The sequence below is a fragment of the Anas acuta genome, chromosome 19 (assembly GCF_963932015.1).
Source record: "Anas acuta chromosome 19, bAnaAcu1.1, whole genome shotgun sequence".
Lineage (NCBI taxonomy): Eukaryota > Metazoa > Chordata > Aves > Anseriformes > Anatidae > Anas > Anas acuta.
This window is the reverse complement of record NC_088997.1, coordinates 2345618-2370071: the sequence shown is the minus strand read 5'-3', so window position 1 is coordinate 2370071 and position 24454 is coordinate 2345618. Positions and strand designations below refer to the sequence as shown.

The 24454-nt window shown below is 39.1% G+C and overlaps 1 protein-coding gene and 1 long non-coding RNA gene across 3 annotated transcripts; one reads left to right on the top strand and one right to left on the bottom strand.

The window, feature by feature from the left end:
• Nucleotides 1–242: 242 nt before the first annotated feature.
• CA4 (carbonic anhydrase 4) lies at nt 243–18172 on the bottom strand. Of its 2 annotated transcripts, none has more exons than XM_068656436.1 (8): nt 17949–18172; nt 7543–7593; nt 6745–6915; nt 4884–5038; nt 4274–4366; nt 3959–4022; nt 3300–3463; nt 243–1907 (listed from the first exon to the last, which is right to left on the bottom strand). In XM_068656436.1, exons 1-8 carry the CDS (start codon nt 18004–18006, stop codon nt 1719–1721), a joined length of 945 nt encoding a protein of 314 aa, XP_068512537.1. In that variant the 5' UTR covers nt 18007–18172; the 3' UTR covers nt 243–1718. The 2 variants fall into 2 exon arrangements, with proteins under 2 accessions (XP_068512537.1, XP_068512536.1); XM_068656435.1 differs by having other exon boundaries at nt 7543–7596; nt 17949–18161.
• LOC137842422 (uncharacterized) lies at nt 16122–19867 on the top strand. Its single transcript, XR_011089055.1, has 2 exons — nt 16122–16958; nt 18990–19867. It is a non-coding gene; the product is annotated as an uncharacterized lncRNA (long non-coding RNA).
• Nucleotides 19868–24454: the final 4587 nt, after the last annotated feature.

The window sequence follows — 24454 nt, the reverse complement described above, 5'->3', positions numbered from 1 at the left end:
GGAAGAGTGATACTCTGGTGACCACTATGAAGTAAAAGCTCCAGAAGCCTGTTGATATCAGTAGCATCCCACTGTAGTTTAAATCCCTCCTTTCCCCCAAACCACCCTGAGAAAAAGGAAGCCCAACCCTTATTCTTGTGGAGAAAATAGAAAAAAGTCACATTCCCTTTCCCAATGGATGTTGTGTGGGGTCTTCTTCAGCATGGACAAAAGAAATAAAAACTCGAGGCAATGAGAATATAGTAGGTCTGTTCAGTTTTAATCTTTTATGTCTGCTTCTCAAAAGTTTTCAGTTATCTAAAAATACAGTTAGTCCTAACCATTCCTCTAAATGTAACAAGGTACATTCGCTTTTACATTGTTCAAGCTTATATTATTGATTGTTAAATATGAAAATATTTTTTCTCCTTTGGTGCGCTGTGGTTAGTCACACTGTCATGATTTTCCTGAAAATGACTATATAGCCATAGCGTAGAGTCATCCCTGCAAACATTGTTCTAAAGAAAATAGTACAAGTCCACTAGCTTAAAATTCTATTTTGGCATAGCCAAAACTTAGAATTCTCAAAGTAGCTGCAACATGTTGTATGGCATTAGCTAAGAAAACAGTCAGTTACAGTTGTTTTCAGAGAGGGAACTAGAATAGCACAAGGAAATCCCATTTCCCAATATATTGAGCTTTTCTGTAAGTAACTGGGTGAGATCTGAAGAAATCAATTCAAATCAAAATCTTCTTGCAAAAACTATGAATGTTAACCATATGTAAATATTTTACAGGCTTGTTATTCTAAAAACAAATCATGTGGAAATATTCACACTGAAATGTTCAAACTGAAATTTAAAAGCTTCTAAAATGTGATATTGGAATGAGACTTTACTTGAGTTGTCCCATTTTGTTATTCAAATAAGAAATGTAAAGGAGCATCAAAGTCTCAGGCTTCAACCATGGCCCTCCTAAGAGAGAATTTCCACAGGTGTGCAATTGGTATATGCGGACGAGCTCCCCTTTTTCCTTCTGGCACATCAATCTACCATGGGCATCCTGAAATAGGATGCAGTACTAGGCTGAATAAATAGGCTTAGCAGAGAAATTGAAATCCAGAATCAGTAGCTTAGATACAAGGAATCCGGTATCCTTACCTAAGAGTTAACTTTAGATATTCTGAAAGAAGAAGGTGGAAAAAATGTGGTAGTACAGATGAAATTTGCCACATCGCTAGGTAGAATGACCGAAATGTTGCTCAACTGTATGAGCATTTTTATGCTCTGTATTGTACCTTCACATAGGCCAATGTAGGCATGATAAGAATTACTCCAGATGTTTGTCCTCCTGACTTGCAGTGTTGAATGTAAACGTACTCCAGACAAAAACCTTCACAGGCACTTAAGAACAGATTCCTCCAGAAAGTCCTCTGTAGAGCTTGTAAAGTGTCCTTCCAGTGTTGTGTTACAGGATATACAGAAGATAATCCATCCTAATATTTTCTTTAAGTGTTTTTTAAATTAGACTCTTCATAGTTTTCTCTTACAGTTCCTTAGAATTCTTGCAATTTAGTGCAATGGATTTAATTTTTATGTGATAGCAGCAACAGGAGTTGTTGGTTAGTGTATGGAGGAAAAAAGGTAACATTCTGTATTCAGGTCTAATTCAGGAGTTGGCAGGTAAAGAGAAGACTTGATAGAAAAAACAACTGGCCAAAAAAAAAAAGTGAGAAGGGTTCACTGGAAAAGAGAACTCAGGATGTACGTAAGGGTCAGGACCAACATTAAAACCTTAGCAGGAGGCAGGAGGGTGCTGGCACTGGACCAATACACAGATCGTTCATTAAGTAACTGAATAGGCCGAAAATTTTCAGTCATGTATGTTGAGTTCTTCCCATCAAAGTGAACTCTTGCGAACTGAGAAACCTGCAGACATTGAAAATAAATAAATAAATAAAAATTGTTAAATTATTTTCCTGTGAAACAGTGAAAATTGTGATATTTTATAGCGATTGTGCCTTACTTCGTGGCATTGTTTTGACCTGTATGGATGCATTAAATCTTGCAGGAAACATCATGATGGAGGCTACTGCCAGAAGCCACCAACTTCTTTTAACCTCGGAAATAACGTGGGCTTCCTTTCTGTGTGAGCTGAATGCTTTGTCCAGCTCAAGGACTTCATTAGAGCAGTCCTCCTGACGCACAGCCCTGTCCTTGTCCGTCACATCACAGAGACACGAAGTAAGAGGGCTAGGATTACGTGCCTCATTTCTTTCCTTGCTCCAAACTTCTAACTGCTTAGAAGTTGTCACGGAGTGAGCAGATGCTCACTCCTGTACCATGTGGCTTAGCATTGTGTATGGCTGAGCATTGCCCTTTGACTGAAGTGACTGTGAATACACTGCAAATAAGGAACTAAAATAAAATCCCTGGCTCTTGCCCAAATAGATTTTGTTTGCCCAAATAGATTTTTTTGCCCAAATAGATATTGCTCAGAACCCACTCCAGGACATCTTAATTGTTTGACTGTGTACTCTGTCAGCTGAACAATCTATATTTTAGAGGCAGTCGTGATTCAGTCTCCTGTTCCTCTTTGTAGGACAAAAATGGGTTGCATAAGCTGATGCTGATAGATTCAAAGTTTGGACTTTTCTGGTATCCTAGTACTTATAAGACAAGAAAGGCAGTGAAATTTGGGGCAAGCAGATGAATACAGGGGAAGTGCTCTTGACAAAGCACTGAACAAGGCGTTTACCTATGGGGTTATTTGGTTTGCTTTTCATGTCATCATTTCCCCTTCCTTCCCCTTTCCTGCCATTTTCTGAGATAATTTAACAGGGTTATAAAGTGATGTTGTCATAACTGGCACTAGAGAGTGTGTGGGTTTAGATTAATGCCAAGCATACGTATGTTTGTCATAGCAACACAGTGCTGGAAAAGGTTCTTCACTAAGGGGAATGTTGGACACTGGAACAGGCTCCCCAGGGCAGTGGTCACAGCACTAACCCTGCCGGAGTTCAAGAAGTGTTTGGACAGTGCTCTCAGACACAGGGGTTGATTTTTGGTTGGTCCTGCATGGAGCAAGGAGTTGGAGCCTTGTGGGTCCCTTCCAGCTCGGGATGCTCTGTCGTATTCTATGCTGTGATTCTCTGAGCAGTGGAGCAGCTAACGGGTCATTTGAGAGAGCAGGTAGGCACAGGGTAAAATCACTGCAAGCAGATCACAGAATCACAGAATTGTCTAGGTTGGAAGAGACCTCAAGATCATTGAGTCCAACCTCTAACCTAAAATCTTTCAGAACATCCCTCTGTGACTTACCTGGGAAATACTGAGTTCAATTGGCTTCTCAAACACTGTCCAGATGACACCCTCGTGGCAGTCAGGAGTGGTGAGGGAGCCGTCATACCGATAGTACGTTCTAAGATCGTCTTCAGGTGGAATAAGGGAACTCAGTGGCAAAGGGTCCATCTGTGATGCTTTCCCTAGGCAAAGCATGCAGAAACGTTGCTTTTAACACGTGCAGCTGAAGGTATTCACACCTGGCTTCAAATGTGACTGCAGCTAGTGGCTATGTAAAGCCTCATCCCCTGCTCTCTTCCCAGGCTGACTGGGGCAGCCGCACTGCCTTGCTTGTGGAATCCCTGACTACCAGCTGCAGGTTCTGAACACCTCTTCTGTTAAAAACATTTTATCTTTGTTAAAATGTTCTGCATATTTTTCTTCTCACTTTGCTTCCTTCTGCAGAGGAAGAAATGTTCATTGTGGTGCTTCAGTGTTCTTCATCTGCAAATAGGGAGAACCAGATTTCCTCCTGCCTGCAATGCTCTGAGTACCTGACAGACTAAACTTTATCCTTCAGCTTTGAATTTCATGTGACAATCTCTACTATAATTAGAACAGGATTGGATGTTGAATTACTTTGTAGTATGTGTGCTTGAAGTATATACACACTGTTTTTTGAGCAGCCCATGTCTTACCTTTGTATTGAACATTATCTAATTCATTTATTAGAGTAGCGTAGTTTTTATTTTCTTCATCAACCTGAAATAGAAATATTTTTACTCCATATCATGCACTTCTCAGCAACAGGTTATTTTAAATAAAATGAATAAAACAGACGAGAACTACAAAGCTAACAGCAGCAAACAGAATGGAGGAAAAGATAAAGGAGCTAGGTGCTGCCACTGCACTTCTGTGGAAGTGCGAAAGGTTTAGGAATAATGTAACATCGACACAACTCAGCCAACTTACCAGTACAGTTGAGATAATGAATTTTAATTTTGGGCACCTACCTTTATGAAGAATCCTAACACAGCTATCCCATCTGAAATTTTCTTTGCACTATCTATATCCACAGCATCTTCTCTTATGTGGACAATGTGAAGCTGTAACAAAATAGTTGAGGGCAATTAGGTGTTATTTCAGTGTAGCCTGCCTGCTTCTCTGCACTTAGTCTGTGGAGCCAGGGCTGCTTTGTTGCCCGCAGGCTGGGGAGAGACAGTCCGAGGCTCTGAACCTACTAATCCATTCCTACCAGCACCTGCAACTGAACTTGGAGAAAATACTTTTCTCAGTTGTATAGGTCAATTCGTGGTTACAGTCCCAGAAATGGATATATAGTCTGAATAAGCAGCATGAGAGGGTAATCAAGCTGCACAGGCTTCAAAATATTCCAAAAGGCTATAAAAGTGCAAATCTGTTATCTTTTCTGTGCCTTTGCTGTATGAACCCAGTAGGTTTTCCTGTGTGCTCTGATTAGTAAGCAATGTGTCATCAGTTCTTTATTTCCACTGCTGGGCATTCATAGGAGAACTGGCCCATGCTTTTCTTCCTATGGTATCTTGAAAATATAGAGGTAGAGCTCTTGAGTTATGGCCCAAACCCACAGATAGTGCCACCTACCTCCATAGCTTGTTTTTCTCCATCTATGCTGTGCTCTGACCCAGGAAGGTACACCGTTTCTGGGGCTCCCCAGTGGAAGTGAAGTTCTATTGCTCTGTATTTTCTTCTCAGACCTCCACCTCCGATTTTAGGGGATGTGCTCAATGTTATTTTAACTGGAGAAAACAAATAAATAGTTTAAAAAATATATCCAAGTCATACATTACTTGACTAAAGAGATGCATGTTCCCGTGATTCAAATTTATCCTGAAGTTCTGGCTTGGTTTTTCATACCAAGTTTCCTAGAAATTTCACCCTACAGAAACTGAATTCTTAAAAAATGTTAGCTGAGATTAATTAGAGATGAAAAGGAGAAATATCACAGCCCACTTTCCAGTAATATGCAACAGCATTTGGGCATCCCTCATCTGTGGAATAGTACTTGGAGCTTCTGTTCCCTTTTCAACCTAGGATTTGCTCTATGAACCTGGAGAGCTGGCTGACCCATGACTTCGGTTGCAGCTGTAAGAAAATGCATTTGATGATCCTTGTTTCTGTCTGTAAAATGGAGGAAAAAGGCAGAGCAGTGCTTGGGAAGGTGTTTTTTGACTTTCACATCTTTCTTTGTTAACAGCAAAATAAAATTTTCTTAGAAGAAAATATTTTGTATCTGTAAACCACCATCACATGTAAAGTACATTATGTGCTTGAGACATCTGGGCTATGCTTCAAAATATGACTAAGTTCTCTACAGTAAGTCCAGTACTTTCCCCCCCCCCCCCCCCCCCCCTCCAGGGAAGATTGTTTTGACCTGGATTAAAACCCTGGTGATTTCATTTTGATTCTGAATTCCAAATGAGCTGGAAGCTTCTGTGTCACTTAGTTACTTGACTTTTTTATCTGTAAATGCATGTTAACATATCTTTGTTGGATTGGTTTATTGAGATTGTAAGACCTTGGAGACACTGACCTTTACAATCTGCACATCAGTGAACATAATGATAATCTAATCTCACAGAGATCTTCTAATTGCTGATGTAATTTAAGCAATAGCGCTGTCACTGTTCTTGTTGTAGCACAGGAATTGGTTGCACTTGAAAGAAATCTAAAAAGCTGAGATGAAAACCCTGATCCTTTTGCGTGTTTTGAGCTGAAAGTTCTGACCTATCTTTAAGAATATAGTTTTGTGTGTAAAAGACACTACTGCACACAGTGACTGATAGATTCTAAAACATCATTCTGTAATGCAAAAGTCATTAGCCCATACATTGGTGAAAAATCAGTCATGGATTTTTCTTGTGGATTGTCAAAATACTGGTGATTTAAACTAGAATCTGGTTTTGAAAAATCTATTCAGCTGTCTCTGTACCTACCCCTCAGTTTTAAGTTACAAATATATTTAGCACTTGCAACTTCCCATTTTAAGAATTTGGCAGGTGAAACAACGCATCTAAGATTTTAATAATGCCTATAAATAACTTAAAAAAAGACAACTGGTGTTTTGTTGTATGTTGTTGTTGCTGTTTTTAAAGTAATTTGGTGTAATATTGTTGAAGCATCATCGTTAATGCCTCTAGCGAAGAAGAGGAAGTGAATCAGTGTTGAGTGGGTTCAGGGGTTTGCTGTTCACAGATTCACTGTTTACTGAATCAGTAAATAGCTGATCAACAACCTCACGTTACATTACTGCTGCACGTGAAGAAAACAGGTGGCAATCTGTAAAGATTTCAGCTAGTTGTTTGAAATGTAGGGATACCATCTTCTTTCTTTCTTTTAAATAGCAGCAGTGATATCTAACAACTTGCTCAAGAAATGGAAGAAATGAATGGAAAGTTCAGAGTGAAGGCACAAGTCCTGTAAGGATGTATCAGACAGTACTTGCCTGTGTGTCCATTGTTCTCGATGTTCCATTTGGAAGACCCCTTCACATCGTAACCTTCAAAATTCAGTGGCTGCAGGCTCTTGTCATAAATGACATTTTTGGTGACAATATTGATAGGAGACTGATAGCTTCCTTTGCAGGTGGCATCTATTAAATTCCATTGTCGAGGATCTATTCAAATACAAAGAAAATATGTTGGTTTTTTTTGTTTGTTTGTTTGTTTGTTTGTTTTTTTGACTGCAAATGCTCAATTAAGCCAAAACACCCAACAGATATTATATTCTTGCTTGGGAAAATGAAGATATCTTCAAAAGAAAGGTCCTTGGGTAGTGGGAATTTAAAAAAGGAACTTTCTTGGCACATAATTTGTGTAGTTTTGAAAAATATTAATATGCTTCAAGAATGTTCTTAGTAAGAGAATGTGCACATACAAATGGCTGTAAAATAAAAAGTGAACTATCACTGAGGTTAGCTGGTTGATCAGAAGCTTTCGTAACTCTGTCCTTAAGAATCTAAACAGGTGTCTATACCCAACACACTGGAATGATTATCTCTGGATTACATATTTCTAATTGCAACATCATCCTGTGCTGAAACGAAACAAGTAGAGCAAGCCCTGCCTTTTTCAAAATACCCCTCTTTAGATATTCTATTTGCACTTCTGCTTACATACAATATGATTGTGCAGCATCAAATGCTGAGTTGGATGCATTTTTGCATTATTGCTATAGAGTCCTTTTGCAAAACAGGAGAGTTCAAACACTAATGTGGTTACAGAAATAAATGGTTTATCAGTACCTTTACAGGTGGGCTGCTCTTCCTTCTGAGACTGATAGCACCAGTGGTATCCTACTGAAAAAAAAAAAGACATTCAGAATTAGACGAGTGAAAACCGTACGGATTGTTCCTCCAAAAAGCAGATGTGAAATGGATTCACAACTTGGGATCCTTTGGGAGTGATGAAGTTATGATTGGCCACAGTTTTGTCAACAACTTAGTTTTGTCTGACCAATTTTATTAGGATAAGAAGTCCCAGTCTCATCTCTTACACGTAAAAATGCTGATGGTTGGTAAGAATTGAATGCTTTGCTTGTAAATAAATCTTTAACATGTTTCTAGAGATTTCTTAGCAATATGGAGCTCACTATCCAGTGAGTCCAGCTGGTTTCTAATATCAAATACTGCAGAAGAGACCATAAAAATCCTGCAGCCAGCAGCTCTGTCCTCTTTAGATCTCCTTCTAGTCTTAAATGAATCACTTTACACCTGTTGATACTCCTTCCAAAAACTGTGCTAGCATGAAGTATTAGAACTCTGGATAGGTTGTGGTTCTGAATAATCTGTTTTTGAAAACTGAGCTTCAGCAAATCCTTGAGGCAAAGGTTCCACACCTGAAGTTATGTAGCGTTAAAAAAAAGAAATAATCTTATCTGTACTTGTCATTGTTTCATTTATTTGGAAATTCACTTATGTAAGATGACGTGTCTCACTGTTCCACAAACCATTTTAAAGATAGCTCATGCAGTGAGAAGTTTTAAGAAACAAAGGGTCTCATTTTTCATAAGAAATGAGGAGTCCTCATTCTAACACAGCTGTGATTCCCCACAAAGGGTTGCAGAATTTTTCAATAGAACATCTTAATCTTGCTTTTTCATTGTCACCAGAAATGGGAAATTCAGAGGAAGAGAGCTGATTTAAATGAAATCTGAGTTGATCTACTTGGGAAAATAAGGACTGTTTTGTTTATAGCAGCATATTTCAATGGTTATTTATGACAATAATACATTGTAAATGGATTTTAATGGGAATGGTTTTCTTTGCCTATTTAACTTTGATCAATAACAATTCAAAAGCTGTAATAATCATGATTAATATTATAATTTCTGTTTGTCTGTTATTAGAAAATGACATACAACTTAGTAAGTAGGCTAATCAATTTATAGGTGTTGTTTTGGAGTCCTACATGTCGTTAGACTGCTAATTACCGTAATCTGTGACCTTTTATAACACATCTGCTAGAAGGCTCGTAGCTGCTTTTAACACCTTATCTTCACATCAATAGCATAGCAGTGCCATTCTCCTACTTAGTATTTAGAAAAGTTATAAATAGAACCTGGCTGTAACGTGTGGCTAGCAGTACTAACAAAAACAGAATCTTGGATGAGCATGTGGCAAAGAATTTAATCTTGAAAAAATTATGCTGTTTAAGTTAATCTCTTATTTGTGCTGAAAAATTAAATTTGTGCTGAAAACTACAAATAATGTTGACTCATGTTCTAGTTTAGTAAATGTTTAGTAATATTGAGAAGACAAGAAAACAAGGCATACTGCTACATTCATACTGCAAGATACTGATTTCTACATTGTCGTTCCATTAAGATTTTGTAATTATAAAAAACTTGGTTTCAGTAAAGTTTTTTTTTTTTTTTTTTTTTTGACACACTTCTAAACATATAAAAGACTTAACTTTAAGCCTGTCATTTCTAAAATTGATTGTTGCATTTTTTCAGGCCTGTGTACACAATCCCGTGGCCAAGCCTTCAGCGGCACGGAGTGATTTCTTTTCTTCACTGGGAAACAGTAAAACCACAAGTTCCAAGCACAGAGTGTCACCAAGTGCCTTAACTGATACTTTAATCAATAAATGCCTAGCAAATACTGGGTGAGCCAATCTTGGCAATGCTTGATTAGATTGCTGTTTGCATAGATGAATGACTGGAAACAAGTTTATGGACTCTGCTTTATTCCACTGGCTAGATTGTTAAAAGCATATGCATATGCTTCAATATAGGTATAAGCTTTAACAGTCTCTGTGCCAGCACTCTGTGTCAGGAGTGGGCTTTCTTTGCAAGTTATATGTGCGTGAGCCTTCAGGGGTAAAAACACTGGACTGTGGACATGACCCGATTGCAAATGTTCAAAGATGGTAGCATTTATGCAGCACGAGAAGTTAACCACTGGCGAAGATCTTGCCTCAGGCTCTTTGGGGTGTGAGCCAGACCAGAGAGGAAAGGTGTGAGGTGAGAAAGCAAGGTCATGTGAGGTATTCCAAGCTGTTTACTGTAAACCTCAGAACAACGTTTGCTGTTCTGGGATTGTATACTACCTTGTACAATGAATTAGACATCAAGGCACTACTGCAGTGCAAATTAAATTTTATGGTCAATATGATTCACAATCAGGAGTAAGTGCAGCAATTATGTTGTTCATTGGGTGCAAGGCTGTGAAGCTTTTAGGCTGTGAGTGTGGAAGCATGAAAATCAAAGGAGACCAGGGGAAGCACGGAGTGAAGATAACTGTCATCAAGTAGTAGTGCCAGTGGTCCTGATACAGTGCCTCCGTAGCAGAGGAGTGAAATGGGAGTGGGGTATGGAGCCTTTCGTGGCTAAGTCTGAGTCCAACCCTTCTCGAGTAAAGCAACCACAAAACTGGTTGCCAGTTGGTAGGTGTTTGACAGATTCAACATCCTACACCAAATAAACAGTGTCTAATTTTTGCAGACTTTTTGCAAAACTCATAGCGTCTACAAACTAATAAAGAAATAGTGGCTTTCTGTCAAGTAGTTATCATAGCTGTGGTTTAGAAAGCTGGATGGTATCAGCAAAATGAGGACATAAATTCAACAATCCTTAAAAAAAATAAGTCCTTAAAGCTGTTAAAACTTAAACAATAAGTCAATTAAACATTGCAGAATTCCTGAGCAAATAATGTATTAATGTTTATTGTAAATGAGATTTTTTTTTGGGTGGTGGTAGCGTAACATTAGAGAGCAGGATGTTTGTATAGATATGGCTCGGGAAAAACCAAACTGCCATACCCTATGTCACTTACAAGGAAAATTTGTATTTGTATTGTGTTTGACTCAGGTGTGATTCCTCCCTGTGTATACTGACCTTGCATTTACAATGGTCCTTTTTTTCCTCTGGACTTCGTTTCTGAAGCAAGTAGGAAAGATACTTGTCACATCCAGTCAGTTGTCTGTGCTCTGAGGTATGATTATGCCCTAAGGCATGTTGTCTAGTCTAGTTTTAATTGTCTAAGCGGCCCCTGCCACTTCCCGCAGGAGACTTTCCACAGTCTATTAGACTTCACTGTCAGGAAATGTTTCCTGTTTTATAATTTACATTTTCCACTTGCTTATCTGCATCCCATCACTCCTAGAAATATCACTGAACCACCCTAAACAATTCTTTTTCCTCCCTGGTGTTTACAGCACTCAGATAATTCCTTCATAATCTGTAATTCCTGTTCTTGCTTCATCCATCCTTTGTCCATCTCATGTCAACCTCCCCTTCACCTTTCCACTGCAAAGTCTTTCCCCTCTCTTTCTCTGAAGGTCCTTTCTTGCATTCCTCTGACCCCTTCCTCTTTCAATCAAACCTCAGCCCTCCTATTTCATTCATGTGGTTTATTTTATTGCTAAGAAGCATGCAGATGAATGTTGTTTTGTTGTTTGTTTTGTGGGTTTCATTTGTGTTTTTGCAGTTGAGTGCTGAAACCATTGCTCTGATAACAGCTGCCCTGGAGGTTGTTACAGCTTACTGTCACAGATTTTATTAGCTTGTGAGCCATGAGCTCACAAGCTTGCGACATTAGCTTGTGACCCACAAAGCCATGAGCATCCATACTTTACTCAGTAAAGTATATACTTTACTCAGACAGTATTCAATACAAGCCAGGATTTCCAAAAGCTCCTTTGCTCATTGATATTAGGTAGGGATTTTTTTGTTGTTGTCACCAGAATAAAATTCAGTGTACATAAACATTCAGTATACATAATAAGCCTAGACTTAAAACTGCTGTTATCATCCATATCTGACTCTTGTACTGTATTATGGATGTTTTAAGTCACAATGCACCTTATAATAGGTGGCACCTTGACTTCGCTGGGTTTTCATTTAGAGCAGGGCTGAACTGGGCAGAAGGCCTCCTCTTCCTTCACAAAGTTCAAGACAGTTAAATTTAGGGAGTCTCTCCTGGCAAGTAAGCCATCCTACTTATCTTTGCTTCTTCCTTGTCAAATTTACAACTGGTTTCCTGACTGAAGCTGTTTCTTGGCACCAGAACAGCTGCAAAACAATACAATTACGTATTGTTTTCATTTTATTGTAAATGTTTTCAATTGTTTTAGCTATCAAGCCTAGCTGGGAAGCCTGGGGGAAAAATTCCTTCAGTTGAGAACTCCCTCTTCTGTTCACTTACGCAGCTGGATGGAGGACTGCTTCTGGCTGGAAGCCGAGGTGTTTGCAGTTTGCTAATGTGCTATTGTGTGATCTAGGAAAAGACCCTTAAGCTCTTTGGACCGCAGTCAGATTGCTTGAATTCCGTAAAAGTTCCGAAATCTACTTTGTCCTACTTGTCCCCTGCTTACTGCCCTACTTGGACCTGCTGAGCTGCTGCTTGGAAGCCCAGGCAGTGAGACAGGTGGTGCTCAGCATAGCTGAAATTCACTCTTCTCATCTGTCCATCTCCAGAAGAGTTACTAAAACAGTTTTTGACCTTCTGAATAAAGTGTTTGGAAGTCTAAGAATTTTATATACTGACTGTTTGCTGTTTCTGGTAAATATATTTAATCTCTTGAAGCCTGGATAACCTTTATGCCACCAATAATAGCCAAAGTACTGAGACAGTAAGAACATCCTCTGCTGCTTTTCAGGTAAAATCTCTCTCTTTCACTGACTGACTCCTTTGTTTGCCTCTTTAGATCTCATCACGCTCTTTCAGCTGCATTCTCTCTGACAATTCCTTGTTTTCTGAGACATACAGCTGATAATGCTCCCACTGCTCTCCTGCTTTGCAGAAAGCCGAGGCTGCCCTGAATGTCAGAGTTCCCATTGCTGCTCTCTTGTCCACCTGATCCACACTCATCCCTAAAGCCTGCTGTAAACACTGGCGTTGCAGCGGAGGGCAGGCTGGCCTTTTCTATGTAAATTACAAATGCTGGTTTTGCATGCAGTGTATTTTTAGCTTTGGTTTGTGTTGGGCTTCTATTTTTAGCTGGCTTTGTGAAGCTTATTATCTTTAGTACAAAAGACTGAGCAACTTAAGAGCAAGTGGAATCTAAGTCTGTCTTCCTAATTAATGAGGTTGCTGAACACAAACTAAACATGTATACGTCCATCTATTTGTACATTTTTAAGTATTACACATCCTTAGGAAGTGCCGGTCAACCACTTTGACAGGCAAAATCAGTTCCAAATGTTTATCTTTAGGTACACGTATGTCTAACCTTGTAAAAACAAACGTTTGTGATCTATCCACTTTTGCCTGGAAATTTTATCTATATTTTGTAGAGACATATTTTATATTTTATCTATACATAAAATACATGTATGTGCCTTCCAATCCATTGGACTTAGTCTTGAAGATAAACTTTATTGTAATAATGGAGCATTGCACGCTAACTACATCTGTTTTGTGCATGGTGTTTATAATTTGCACATTTATACATAAATCACATGCTAAATGAGGTCTTAGTCTGTTACACACACAAGCTAAAGGAAGAATCTAAAGAGCTTGAGAGGATTTTCGATTTGCTCTATAAACACTTGCAAATTACTTCCTTTGTGTCAAAGAGCGAGGAAAATAATTTCAGCTGTGACCTGTGGTACTGTCATAGCCTCTGTCATATATATATGTCCTCATAAATTTGCTGTATCAAAAAAGGAAGCTGGCTTTTAACAAGAATAGAGTGTCCAGGGCTAAGGTGAATTGCTTCTGTGGGTATTTGCTTTGCTGCAGAGGCAGTGTCAAACAAAATTCAAGAAATCCCTTTTAAAGTATTTTAAAAATGTAATTCAAACAAACTACTTTCTGGCTTTACTGTTCTTGTAGTCTCCTGTGCTGGGTTTATGATGACTGATCCTATGGGTAGAGAAGTGACTAGTAATCTAATACCAGGCCATTTGATACATTCTGCGTCTTACTAACAAAGCATCTCCTGCAATACCACAAATGGGAAAAAAACATACCAGCATGGAGACAGACAAGTAGCTGAGAACCTGGGCCTCACAGCTTGCCTTGGAGGCCAAAAGGTTTGTACTGGTTACCTGGACAGCTAAGAGGAAGGTGTCTCACAGCAGTCCCTGTCTCTGGAAATGCTCGACTGCTTCCAGTTTTCAAAATCTAAATGTAAGGTCTATGAGAAGCCATGATTCCAATTTTAGGTATCACTGTACAATTCGCATCATATAAAGGATATTCCAATTCTTATCCTGATATCTTTTGCTGTAGGAGAAAGAAGAATAATTTGTAAGCTGAGGTAACGTCACTTGCCACCTGTGAATGGCTCCTATGAATGGCTTCTACCACGTTCCTTTCCTTCCCGTGGAACTGAAGTGAAGAGCAGCAGGAAGGCACCCTGGCTTGAATGCTGGAGAAGGACCAGGTGATGCAGCACATTGCAGTTCTGCGTGAGGATCGGCTAAATAGTGAGTTAATACAAACAGTGACAATGTGGCATACTCACTCTGGTCAGGTTGATCCTTAAATTGAACATTAATTATGTGACTGGGTCCACTTTGTATATAGAAAATTGCCCATTCATTGCATATCACCAGAACCAGGCTGCAAACTAGTGACCAATGTTATTTGGACTTGTAGCTGTGATGCCCTTTGAAGCATCAACCTAGTAGAAAGGCTGGATGCTCGAGAACTCCAGCTCCCACTGACTTAGCACAAAAAAATATAACAAAGCAGGATTTGTGTCATGTGGGGTATCAGTCATTCATTGCTACTTGCTACATGCAATCACTCCTCAGCAGTTCAGGCAGTCTTGCATGGGGCTGAGGGTCAGTTTTTGTTTTCATATGCAGTGGAGACAGCAGAGGCGATCTTACTTATATGTGTAATTCTTTAAGTGGAAGTCAGGATGTGCAGATTGATTTAAATTACAGCAAGGTATGACTGCACAGTACACACTCCTGAATAACTTCACACATAGACTAATGTGAAGAGAATCAAAGCATTCCTGTGCACAAATCTGCACACAAATCTGTGCAATGCAGATATATCTGGGTGCCATACCTGGCTGGCTACAGAAAGATAAAAAGTTAAAAATATTTCAAGGTTGATCCCATATATGGCCTTAATGTTGTCTTGTAGCTGCCTTTCAGGAGTCTTCCCGTAATATGCAATGTTGCTTCTTTGCCCACTGAGCTTAGTTCCCTGTCTCTCCATAACAGGCTGTTATAGCTAATTAAGAGCAGTTTTCTTTCTCATATGCTGCTCTGCCACAAATGCTTTTCTGTCTTTTGCTGAATTTTAATGTCAAAGAGAGAATAAGAATTAAATTGCTGCAGTGCTACCTTTGTGCCTTTATCATAAACCATGGAAGGAAATAAGTGTACTCGGGGATTACCGGATTTGCATCCTTAGATATCCTGGTCACACAGTTCATGTCCATTCTTCTCTCATCCATAAAACCCTTCCAATTATAAGCCACATATAGCAGTGAGCATGGCAGCGGATGATCTTATCTAAAGCTACACCTCTGTTGACCATAATAATCCCTCTTAGAGAGCTCATCTGCTAAAATTTAATTCCAGGTTTCACGTTTAATGGGAAAGTTTGTTAGTAAATATTTTTCAGTTTTGAAGATAGTGAGCACAACGTGCTGTTACTGGTTCGGCACAAATGATAGAGCTAGAGAACTCTCTGCCATCTGAAGCCTGCCTGTGCAGTTTTTTGTAGCTATGTGGAGAGAGGAGAGCTGACAGCAGCATTAGTGGGCATCTTTTGCTCTCAGTGCACGCTCAGCAGCTTGCTAAATGTGACCTCTTGTTTCTTCTTGCATACAGTGGATCTGATGATGATGGCATACACTGATATGTATGGACAAGAGCAAGCAGACACAGATAAGGCTTTAAATCTATTTTGGAAGTTTGAATAAGTCAAAGGAAGAAAAAGAAGGAAGCTCTAAGCAATATATCCTGCATAAGTCATAAGTTGAGATCAAAAGTCAATCTGTACTGAGATAGAAAGGTGACTAATTTGAGATAATGCCATACGCCACTCCATTCCTGTTAAAGCAGATTATTTTTCAGTAATGCATGGAGCTGGCTGTAACTCTACTAAAAAACTTCCAGACGGAAGTATATTACTGTCCTCTACAATTGCTGTTCTCTGGATGGCACTGGACTGAATTTACCATTAATAAAACCTCTCTCTCAGGTTTGGGACAATCCTATTGGAACACTGCAGACATTTCACCTCACTACTGCCTGTCTAATAGCAGTTCCAGAGGGTCATTGATCTCTCAAAGGAATCAAGCAGGCATCTGAGGTGTATCGATGCCCTGTTAATGGAATATGCTGAGATGCATATAAATCAGCGGATGAGATGCTGAACAGAGTTTCAAGACAGAAAGGGCAGGTGGCTGCACCAGTGCACTTGTTTCCATTTGGTAGCCTAGGGATAATGAGGCTTGCTTCTTTATAAACCCTGTAAGGACTACTAGTAATAATTTAAAAAAATAGGTGCTATGGTACTAAGACAGGTCAAGGCTGAAAGCAACTTAAAAGACTAGCAAGGATCTATATTGACTATCTAAGTAAGTGTGGTGAATTGGCAGGCTACTCAGAGCAGAGAAAGCAGGCATGGTGCAGATATGTTAAATGAGCTGATAAGTGGGTATCACTCAAAGATAGAAATGAAATAAATTTCTCCTTTTTATAGAAAAACAGATACTTAGAATAATTTGGGCTGATGCTCAAAAGTCATGGTTTCTTAAAATATCTATCTTAAAATATTGACTTAGTACAATGTACCCAGTAAAGCTTCTACATTGGGAAAAGGTTTGAAAAGGAAGGTTGGAGGAGAGCAAGTTTCTGGAGTATTAATGACTGTGCCATTTGCCTCTATACTTAGGGAAGAAAGTGATCGTGGTTAGAAAAAAAATCAGTAAATTGATTCATGCATTCCCTGTATTACTAGTTCCATTAAAACTCTAATTACTAACAGTGATTTAATAAAACCTGTATGTGTTTTCTAAGCGGCCTTTTAGGATCCTGTAATAAATGCCTTAACAGAGCAGTAAATTTAGCTAAGTATTAATTAATCAGTAATCATTTTCTATCAAGCAAACAATAGTTGTAGACTTTGAAAGAGCAAAGGTTCTTTGTGTCTGTGTGTACCTGTAACACATGTAGGAAGCCTCCAGAGACAGAACATCTAAAACATACGGACTAAAGAAGAGGGGGATATTTAACTGCAAGGTATGAATCTGGAAAAGCCAAGTTACCGAGTCATGGATATAGAGGATTAGTTAAGAACAGAGAAATAAAATGAGGGAAACACCTTTCTTACCCCAGTGCTTATGCGATGTTCAAGGCACTTTCTGAGCACCTCAAACCTCTGTTACTTTAAGTCTGGCAGCTGAATCTTGAGCTGCCTTAAAACCATGTCCCTTTAACAGGCTCTTGGTGCAGTGCTTCCCTCTGATACTGATAATATTGTATCTCTTTTTTTCCCTTAATGCAGTCTAGTCTATTTTAGTGCAAACAATAGACCCTTCGTTACCATTAAGGACTGCAGTGTTTATTTTTAATTTTGAGACTGTGTGCTAATATTCACATAGGAAAGACTATTTATTCAATGTTACAATATTGCTGACCTAATAGAAGCATAAAAATACCTGCTGTGTTTTTCAATACTAATTATTGATTGTGATTTAATCTAGTCATCATAAGTGCGTACTGCACTTATGTACATAGTGCACAGAGTGCAAAAATAGATGGATCTGCTGGGCTAATGCAGCAAAAGACATACTGTTCTTTCTCCCTCAGTAGGCAACTATGAGAATTTAATCTTACAAATGGCAAAGCAATATGAGTAGAAATCTAAAACAAGCTATTTGAAATATTAAGAAGTTTTTGGACAAAAAAAAAAAAATTTACTTGTTAATGTTTTGAATTTACATATATAAGTAACCACAGAGATCAAGTCAAACCCCATTGATTTTTATTGGACAAGTAAGGCAACTAGAATCTCTGAAGGTGAAAAAAAAACCCACAGTCATTCATGAGAGAAATCTGTATTTAGATATTTTCCCACAAATGAGAAAGGCAGAGAAACAAATAAAACATTCTTCATTTTTCAAATAGAAGGACTAGAGAGTTTGCCCTGTAGGCACTGACACTCAGAAATAAATCATAAATAAGAGTAACCTTGTTATATGGGGTTAGAAAGAACAGGCAAGGACTTACCTACTGCCTCTGTCTTGAGAATGTGCACAGAGAATAGAACAAGGAACAGCAATTCCATTATCTATTTTAAATAGGCTCAGTGTTGAAACCAGGATTGATTAGACTCCTTAGTATGTGATCATATTTCTGCTCTCAGTTTTATACTGGAGTAAGTAGTCCTGGACAGACCTGAAAGCCATAGCCAGGAAGGTGAACTCCTCCCCTTTGTAATTTCTCCAGATTTACCCTACTCCTGATTTGCCTAAATTTATTCATTTCTCCAAAATGAATGTCAAAAGGAAAAGGGTTTTCTAGCTCTGAACAACTATCATGTAATAAATAATACTTTGCAACCTGTGCACATCTAGAAACCTTTTAGTAAAATGTTACATTTTTATTTACTGGCAGCTTTTTCTCTGACAGTCCACATGACTTTCAGATTATTTGTGAATTTGTATATTCAGGTTAGCATTTTGTTTCAAAAAAAGCCTATGAAACAAACAAACAAATAAAAAATCCTCCCTCCCCCTGCAAAACCCTAGCCAGCAACCCTCAAGCCCAGATTGGCGAGACTGAAAAATGTGATTTCTGCGTGCAGTAACAGGAAAGGTTTATTAGGTGGCATGCCAGCACTTTACTTACACAGGATTTTGCACTTAGTGAATTAACTGAGATTGCACTTTCTCTCTCTCCCTCTCCTTTTACTTTTTCTTTTTTTTTTTCTTTTTATTTTTTTCTTTTTATTTTTTTCTTTTGTTTCTTTTTCTTTTTCTTTTTCTTTTTCTTTTTCTTTTTCTTTTTCTTTTTCTTTTTCTTTTTCTTTTTCTTTTTCCACTTTAAGCACTTTTTCTTGACTTTCCTGATTCTGGTACTACAGTATAAGGTACAGATACTTTTTTTTTTTCTGTCCCCTCTTCCTATCTGAACACTTCAATTTCACATGCCTGATTCACTGCAATTCAGGCTTTATGTTCAACAAACAAAGGTGTGCACAGAAAAGTGCTGTGGCTGCTTTTTGTTCTACAGTTTCTGTTATACACACAATTTCTATTTTTCATTCAGGGCTGGATTTCGATACAGCTGAGGAGGAAGTACAACTTCTCCTCTTCCCTCAGATACTTCTCTGTCCGTGGGCATACGACTCAATCCAATCCTGCACTGGGTGCAAGAGGAGCAGGCTGCTTGACCCAGTGCCCCTCCATGAAGGGGTATAAATGTTGTGGAGTGGCATTATGTTGGCTGCCCTGAGCAAGCCTGATCCTCCAGCAAAGCCTGGTCTCTGCAGAGGGATGAAGTTAAAAAGAAACCTAATAAATGCTCGTGCCTTTACCAACAGTTGCAGGCACCCAGGTGAAGGGTATGGCTACTACAGCGTCAGTGGTGGGGTCGCAGAGGATCACAACTGTAATAACAATGGGAAATCTGACAGCTGACTTAGGAGCAGGTCTTTATTCATAAAAAGGATGGCTATAAATAACATTCCAACAATGAAGATATGCTGGGTAGTATTTTTCCATGCTGGATGAGATAGATTAAAACATGAACACGCGATGATTTGCCTAGCACATGGTGCTAAGAAAAATAGTTACTGCATTGATGAGAACAATAAGGGAATTTGTTGCATTTTTGGACTTCCTAGTTCAGCAATCTCTGTGGAGCTATCTAAGCAAGGTGCATGCTGAGCACGTAGAGAGACAGGGGGGCGTGAACACGGCAGTGTCAGGTGCCAGCCTTCAAGGGCATGTACAAGGCGTTTTATTCTTGGGCTTTTCTATTTATTTTTTTTTCCAGGGGTGGTCTTCAGTGAGGGAGTTTAACCAAAGCTCTTGCATGAATTGTTTTCACCCTACCCGTGTTGAGCTGCCTGAAAGCTAAGAGCTTTCTAGAACCCTTCTGTTTAAGGCTGAAATATCTGAGGATTAAACATTTTGATCTTGAAATTCAGGATTCATTCTTTTTTTCCCTTTTATAAACCTTCTAGACTGTCATTATTAAAGTGGTAATAATTTGCACTGCAGTCATGTTTAATTAAATCTTTAGGTTTAATTTGTGCTAGCAAGTGTATTTAGACTCAGTGAAAGATATTCTTTTTCCTTATAAATTTTATAATCTAAATAAGCAGGACAGCCATAATTTGATCTCCATTTTTAATCTAAAAAAATCTACCTGACCAGTGCCTGGTTATCAATTCTCACTGGCATCTTTGTACCTATGAATATTTTGACAAGGAGTTGCAGTGTAGGTGGGTTTTCACAAAGGCCTTTGGACATTGGACCTTAATACATGTGCGGATGTGGGTCAGAGAAGCTGAGACAGAGTTTTGAAGGAAGCCTATTACAGATCATTAAACCCAGGGTTATTATTTATTTTTTGGACTTAATGATTGCAGTTGTGCTGTAGCTACAGGATAGATAAGAGCAGGAGGGATTGTCAGAACCAGTACAACCTGCATTGACTTTGTAGCCTAGCTGTGGAGCACAGCAGCAAAGATTTTGGAGATGTTCTCAGCCTGGTTTCTGAAACGCGTGAGATCTGACCATAGCCTGCTACTCCAGAAGGGTTTCACAGGACATTCGGAGGGACTGACGTGACATCAATGAGGCTCACATGTGTCTGAGCCAAATGATCCTACCATGTGCCGAAGGGAGGAAGCCCAGAGCGGCACACAGCCTTCCAGCTGAGCGGCTGCAGTCCCGCCATGCCCCTGCAGCGCAGACAGGAGGGGATGAGAGCAGGTTGGGTCTGACTCCAGGGTCTAAATGCGTTAGAGTCCCAGCCAAAGTCAAGGTGGTGGCACAGCTTTGTGCCGGGGAGCTGTGTGAAACAATTGCTCCTAGAAGGAAGATCTCAGGCTTGCCAAGGTGAGACTGATTTGACTCCAAATCCTGTTCATAGACGAGCTGACCTGAACTGTCCTTGCAGTGGGAGACAGAAGTACTTCCAAGAGATTTAAAACACAGATGAATTTCATGATTAGTGTCTGGGTGATTGGGAAACCCACCCAAGTGAGAAAACACACTAAGTACGCTACATTGGATCATGTGTCGTAATTTTCTTCGTTAGTTCAGTGACCACTGAACAGGAAATCTGGAATTTTGTGAGCAGTAACTGTTGGTGAACCTGACACCTTAAGGTCTCATCTTTCATGTGAAAACCAGGGGCTGTCTATGCTTCTCCCTGAGTCTGTTCTACTGGGAAACCTTGTTCTAATGTGAGGTCATTTCCAGTGGAGTACTTAGAAGCGTTTTGGAATGACTCTTTATTTGGTCTTTGGCTTAGTTCTGGTGCATTAGCTGTGTACAATCAGTTTCAGTCTGTACTCGAGGATTAGATCCTGTATTATGTGAGGTCATCATTAATAAAACTGAACTCTCCTTTGCTCAGTATTTCTGATGTAGAGCACTATTCTGTATGTGAATGAGTGGTTTTCATTCGGTGAGTGATAAAACACCAGCAGTGTGCAGTGCAACATTTGCTAGAATTATGAAGGTGTATTCTGAAGGCTGTGTGCCTCTGAGCTGAATATTTAGCTCTGAGGTTACAGCCTGCCTAGTTATTTTGCCTGGTTTTGAAGCATGTGCATTTCTAACCTTTGCTTTCTTGTAACAGGATTCATTATTGTGCATCTATAGGTTTTTAGTTTAGCAGGAAGATGCCATTTATGTGGACTTCCTCATGTCTAAAGGGATAAGATACGTTCTGACTTCTTCACATATAAATTAATGGTAGAGGTCTTTGTTTAACATATGACTTTGGTTTCAGATATTTATCAATGTTTGCCTAAAGGCAGTGTAATACAAGTTCCTCAAAATTTAAAATAACACTTCTGCCATGTCAGAGAGAGATTCAGGCTGTGCATTCATGGGGCGTGAGGGAGAGATGCAGTTGCAGGGGTGTCCTTGCCACTATTTTGTGGCTTGAAGTTAACGTATTGTTACATAGAAGTCTGATGATTGTCTTCACTTTATGCTCCTGGTGAGGGCCATGAAAGCATAGCTGGAACATCAGATAACTCAAAACCTGGGATGCGAAAATTCCTCAAAGAGAGTGGGTGAAGGAAGAGCTGAGAGCTTTCTCTTTTGAAAACATCTCAGAAAAATCTTGGAAGATCATACATACCATTTGTGTCTTCCTCTCCAAAGAGGAAGACTTTAATCCACATTAATTAAAACATAAATTGGATAAATAGGCTCCTTATTTGTATTACTCCCTTTCCTGAAGGTTCCTTATTTGCAGGCCTCATGATGACCACTGACAAATTATGTAGATGGATATTCTCATCTTAAGGCTTTGCCAAAGGTCATGGCAAACAAGAATTAATTTTTCTCAATGCTTGGGCAGTCTGCATTTCACTTGCCAGTTTTGGGTCAGGTTGTGTTGCCTGCAGCTTGGTGAGTGGTGTAGCTGAAGTGCAGGGCAGGTGAGGAGAAAGTCGAACTGTTGCCCTTCACAACAAGCAAGGTCTGGTGTGTCAGGCATGGAAGCAGGAATTGGATGTGTGGCAGGAAAGCAACTGGAAAATATCCTTTCAGTGCCTTGTTTTTCTTGTATTTACAGAGTGTTTATGCTGCTCTGAAGGTAGCACCACATCAGCTGTAGTGTGATTGTGCTGTGGAGCTCTCATTTTCATTACGTGGATGCAGCTTCTCCTGCAGTGTCACATACATCTCAGGTTTCTCAGGGTATTATCAGCATAAAGAGCATTGCTGTTGCATGGTGTTAAGGTAAAAGTGTATGTTGTCCAAGGGTTACTGCACTGAGCTACGAGGCCCTTTTCCTTTGTATCCTGTTTTGAAATCACCTTTGGCATGTCGCAGCTGGGGCCTGTTATTCTGAGAGCTGCTGGACACTTGTGATTCCTGTTGAGGCACACACGCTGCAGGTTCCGGGTGTTTCTAAAGCTGCAAGATGTGTTGTGTGAAGGTAGATTCTCCAGAATGGCAACGTGAAATGAATGTTCATTGCAAATTCAGTGCCAAGGCTTATCACCTCTCTTTCTCGATCTATTCAGCATGTTCAGTGATTATGGTGTTCTCCACAGGCATAATCTTAGGATAATTATTATTGAAGTTATAGATTCTAGGGCAAAAGGAGGTGTCAGTGAGAGAAGTATATTATTGCTGGTTTTCTTTTTTTTTTTTGTTAGCAGAATAAAATAATGCCATGTCTCAGTCAGGACAAATATCAAAGCAATAGTAATTTGGACATTCAGATAAAGAAACATACAAACAATTATAGTATTAGAGTGTTGCAGAGGGTGAAAACTAGGTAAATATTAATCAAAGACTTGCCAACAAAAAGGTACAGCCAGTGTTTAAAATGTTAGCCTGAGATTTAGCTCCCTCCATACTGGACTTCTGTTTGATCTTAAGCAAATAATTTGATTGCTCTTTTCCCATCTGTAAAATGTAGATAACACTCTTTCCTCACAGATGTGTCATAAGTGTAAGTACAAAAAGATTATCAAGTTCCCAGAACATGTGATGATAAGAATCACCTTACACAGACATTGTTATACGTGCAGATTTGGTGGCACAGTGACTCCCTACCTCACACAGTGTTTGCTTGGAGTTGAAATTACTTTTCATCTGTTTTTGAGAGCTCAGACTTTCTTACAGAGGGCTGAGATTACAAATCTGTGTTGTTTTTTTTTGTTTTTGTAATGAAGCATACTGAAAAAGTTATTTCCATAATATTTTCTCCATTAACCTAGTAACATTACACTATTTTTATGCAATTAAATTAGGGAATTAAGATTACAAATCTTTTTGTTAAGAGCTATCTATATTATTCAATATTATTTTTAATTGCATTCTGACTTCATACGATCTTTCATGCTTGAACACCAGCTTTTCAAATTAGAGAAATTTCAAGTAGCATTTTCAGGAATATCTAGGGCACCTTGGAGTTCATGGATATACTTTTCAAAATTACTAGGATATTTTTGAAGATGTCACACTTTCGCGTAGCCTGCATTTCATCACAACCCTTTGACTCCCTATCAGTTCACAGAGCCATCAAATATGTAATTGAAAGAGATCAGGACTGCGTGTGGCTTGGTCTGGTGCCCTCTGCTATTCCTGACAGATGTTCATCTGTGCTGTACGTTCCTTGCTGCCTCACTTGCTGTGATTAAAAGGAGTTGCTGACTTGTGGTGCTGGCACTGAGAAGGTGACAGAAATAGTAAAGTCCTTGTTCAGCAGCAATCTCACACCAAAGGTGTGGCTGACAAATTTGTATGAGGTGAATTACACAGCATGCTTTTTCTGTGACACTTGAGAAGAATAGTTTATAGGATATTAATAAATCAGCAGACTTGTTTAATCAGTTCCCAGCCCTTATTTCTATATAATCATTCTTTGGACTTCCTTGTGACCATCTGAAATACTGATTATTTACCTGTGTAAAGCATTTCTAATATATAGCAATTGCATACTAATTGCACACCAACCATGATATATGCTCATAAACTTCAATTTTAATAAAAAAATAAATCCATTTAAACCCAACATTTCTGCACAAATTT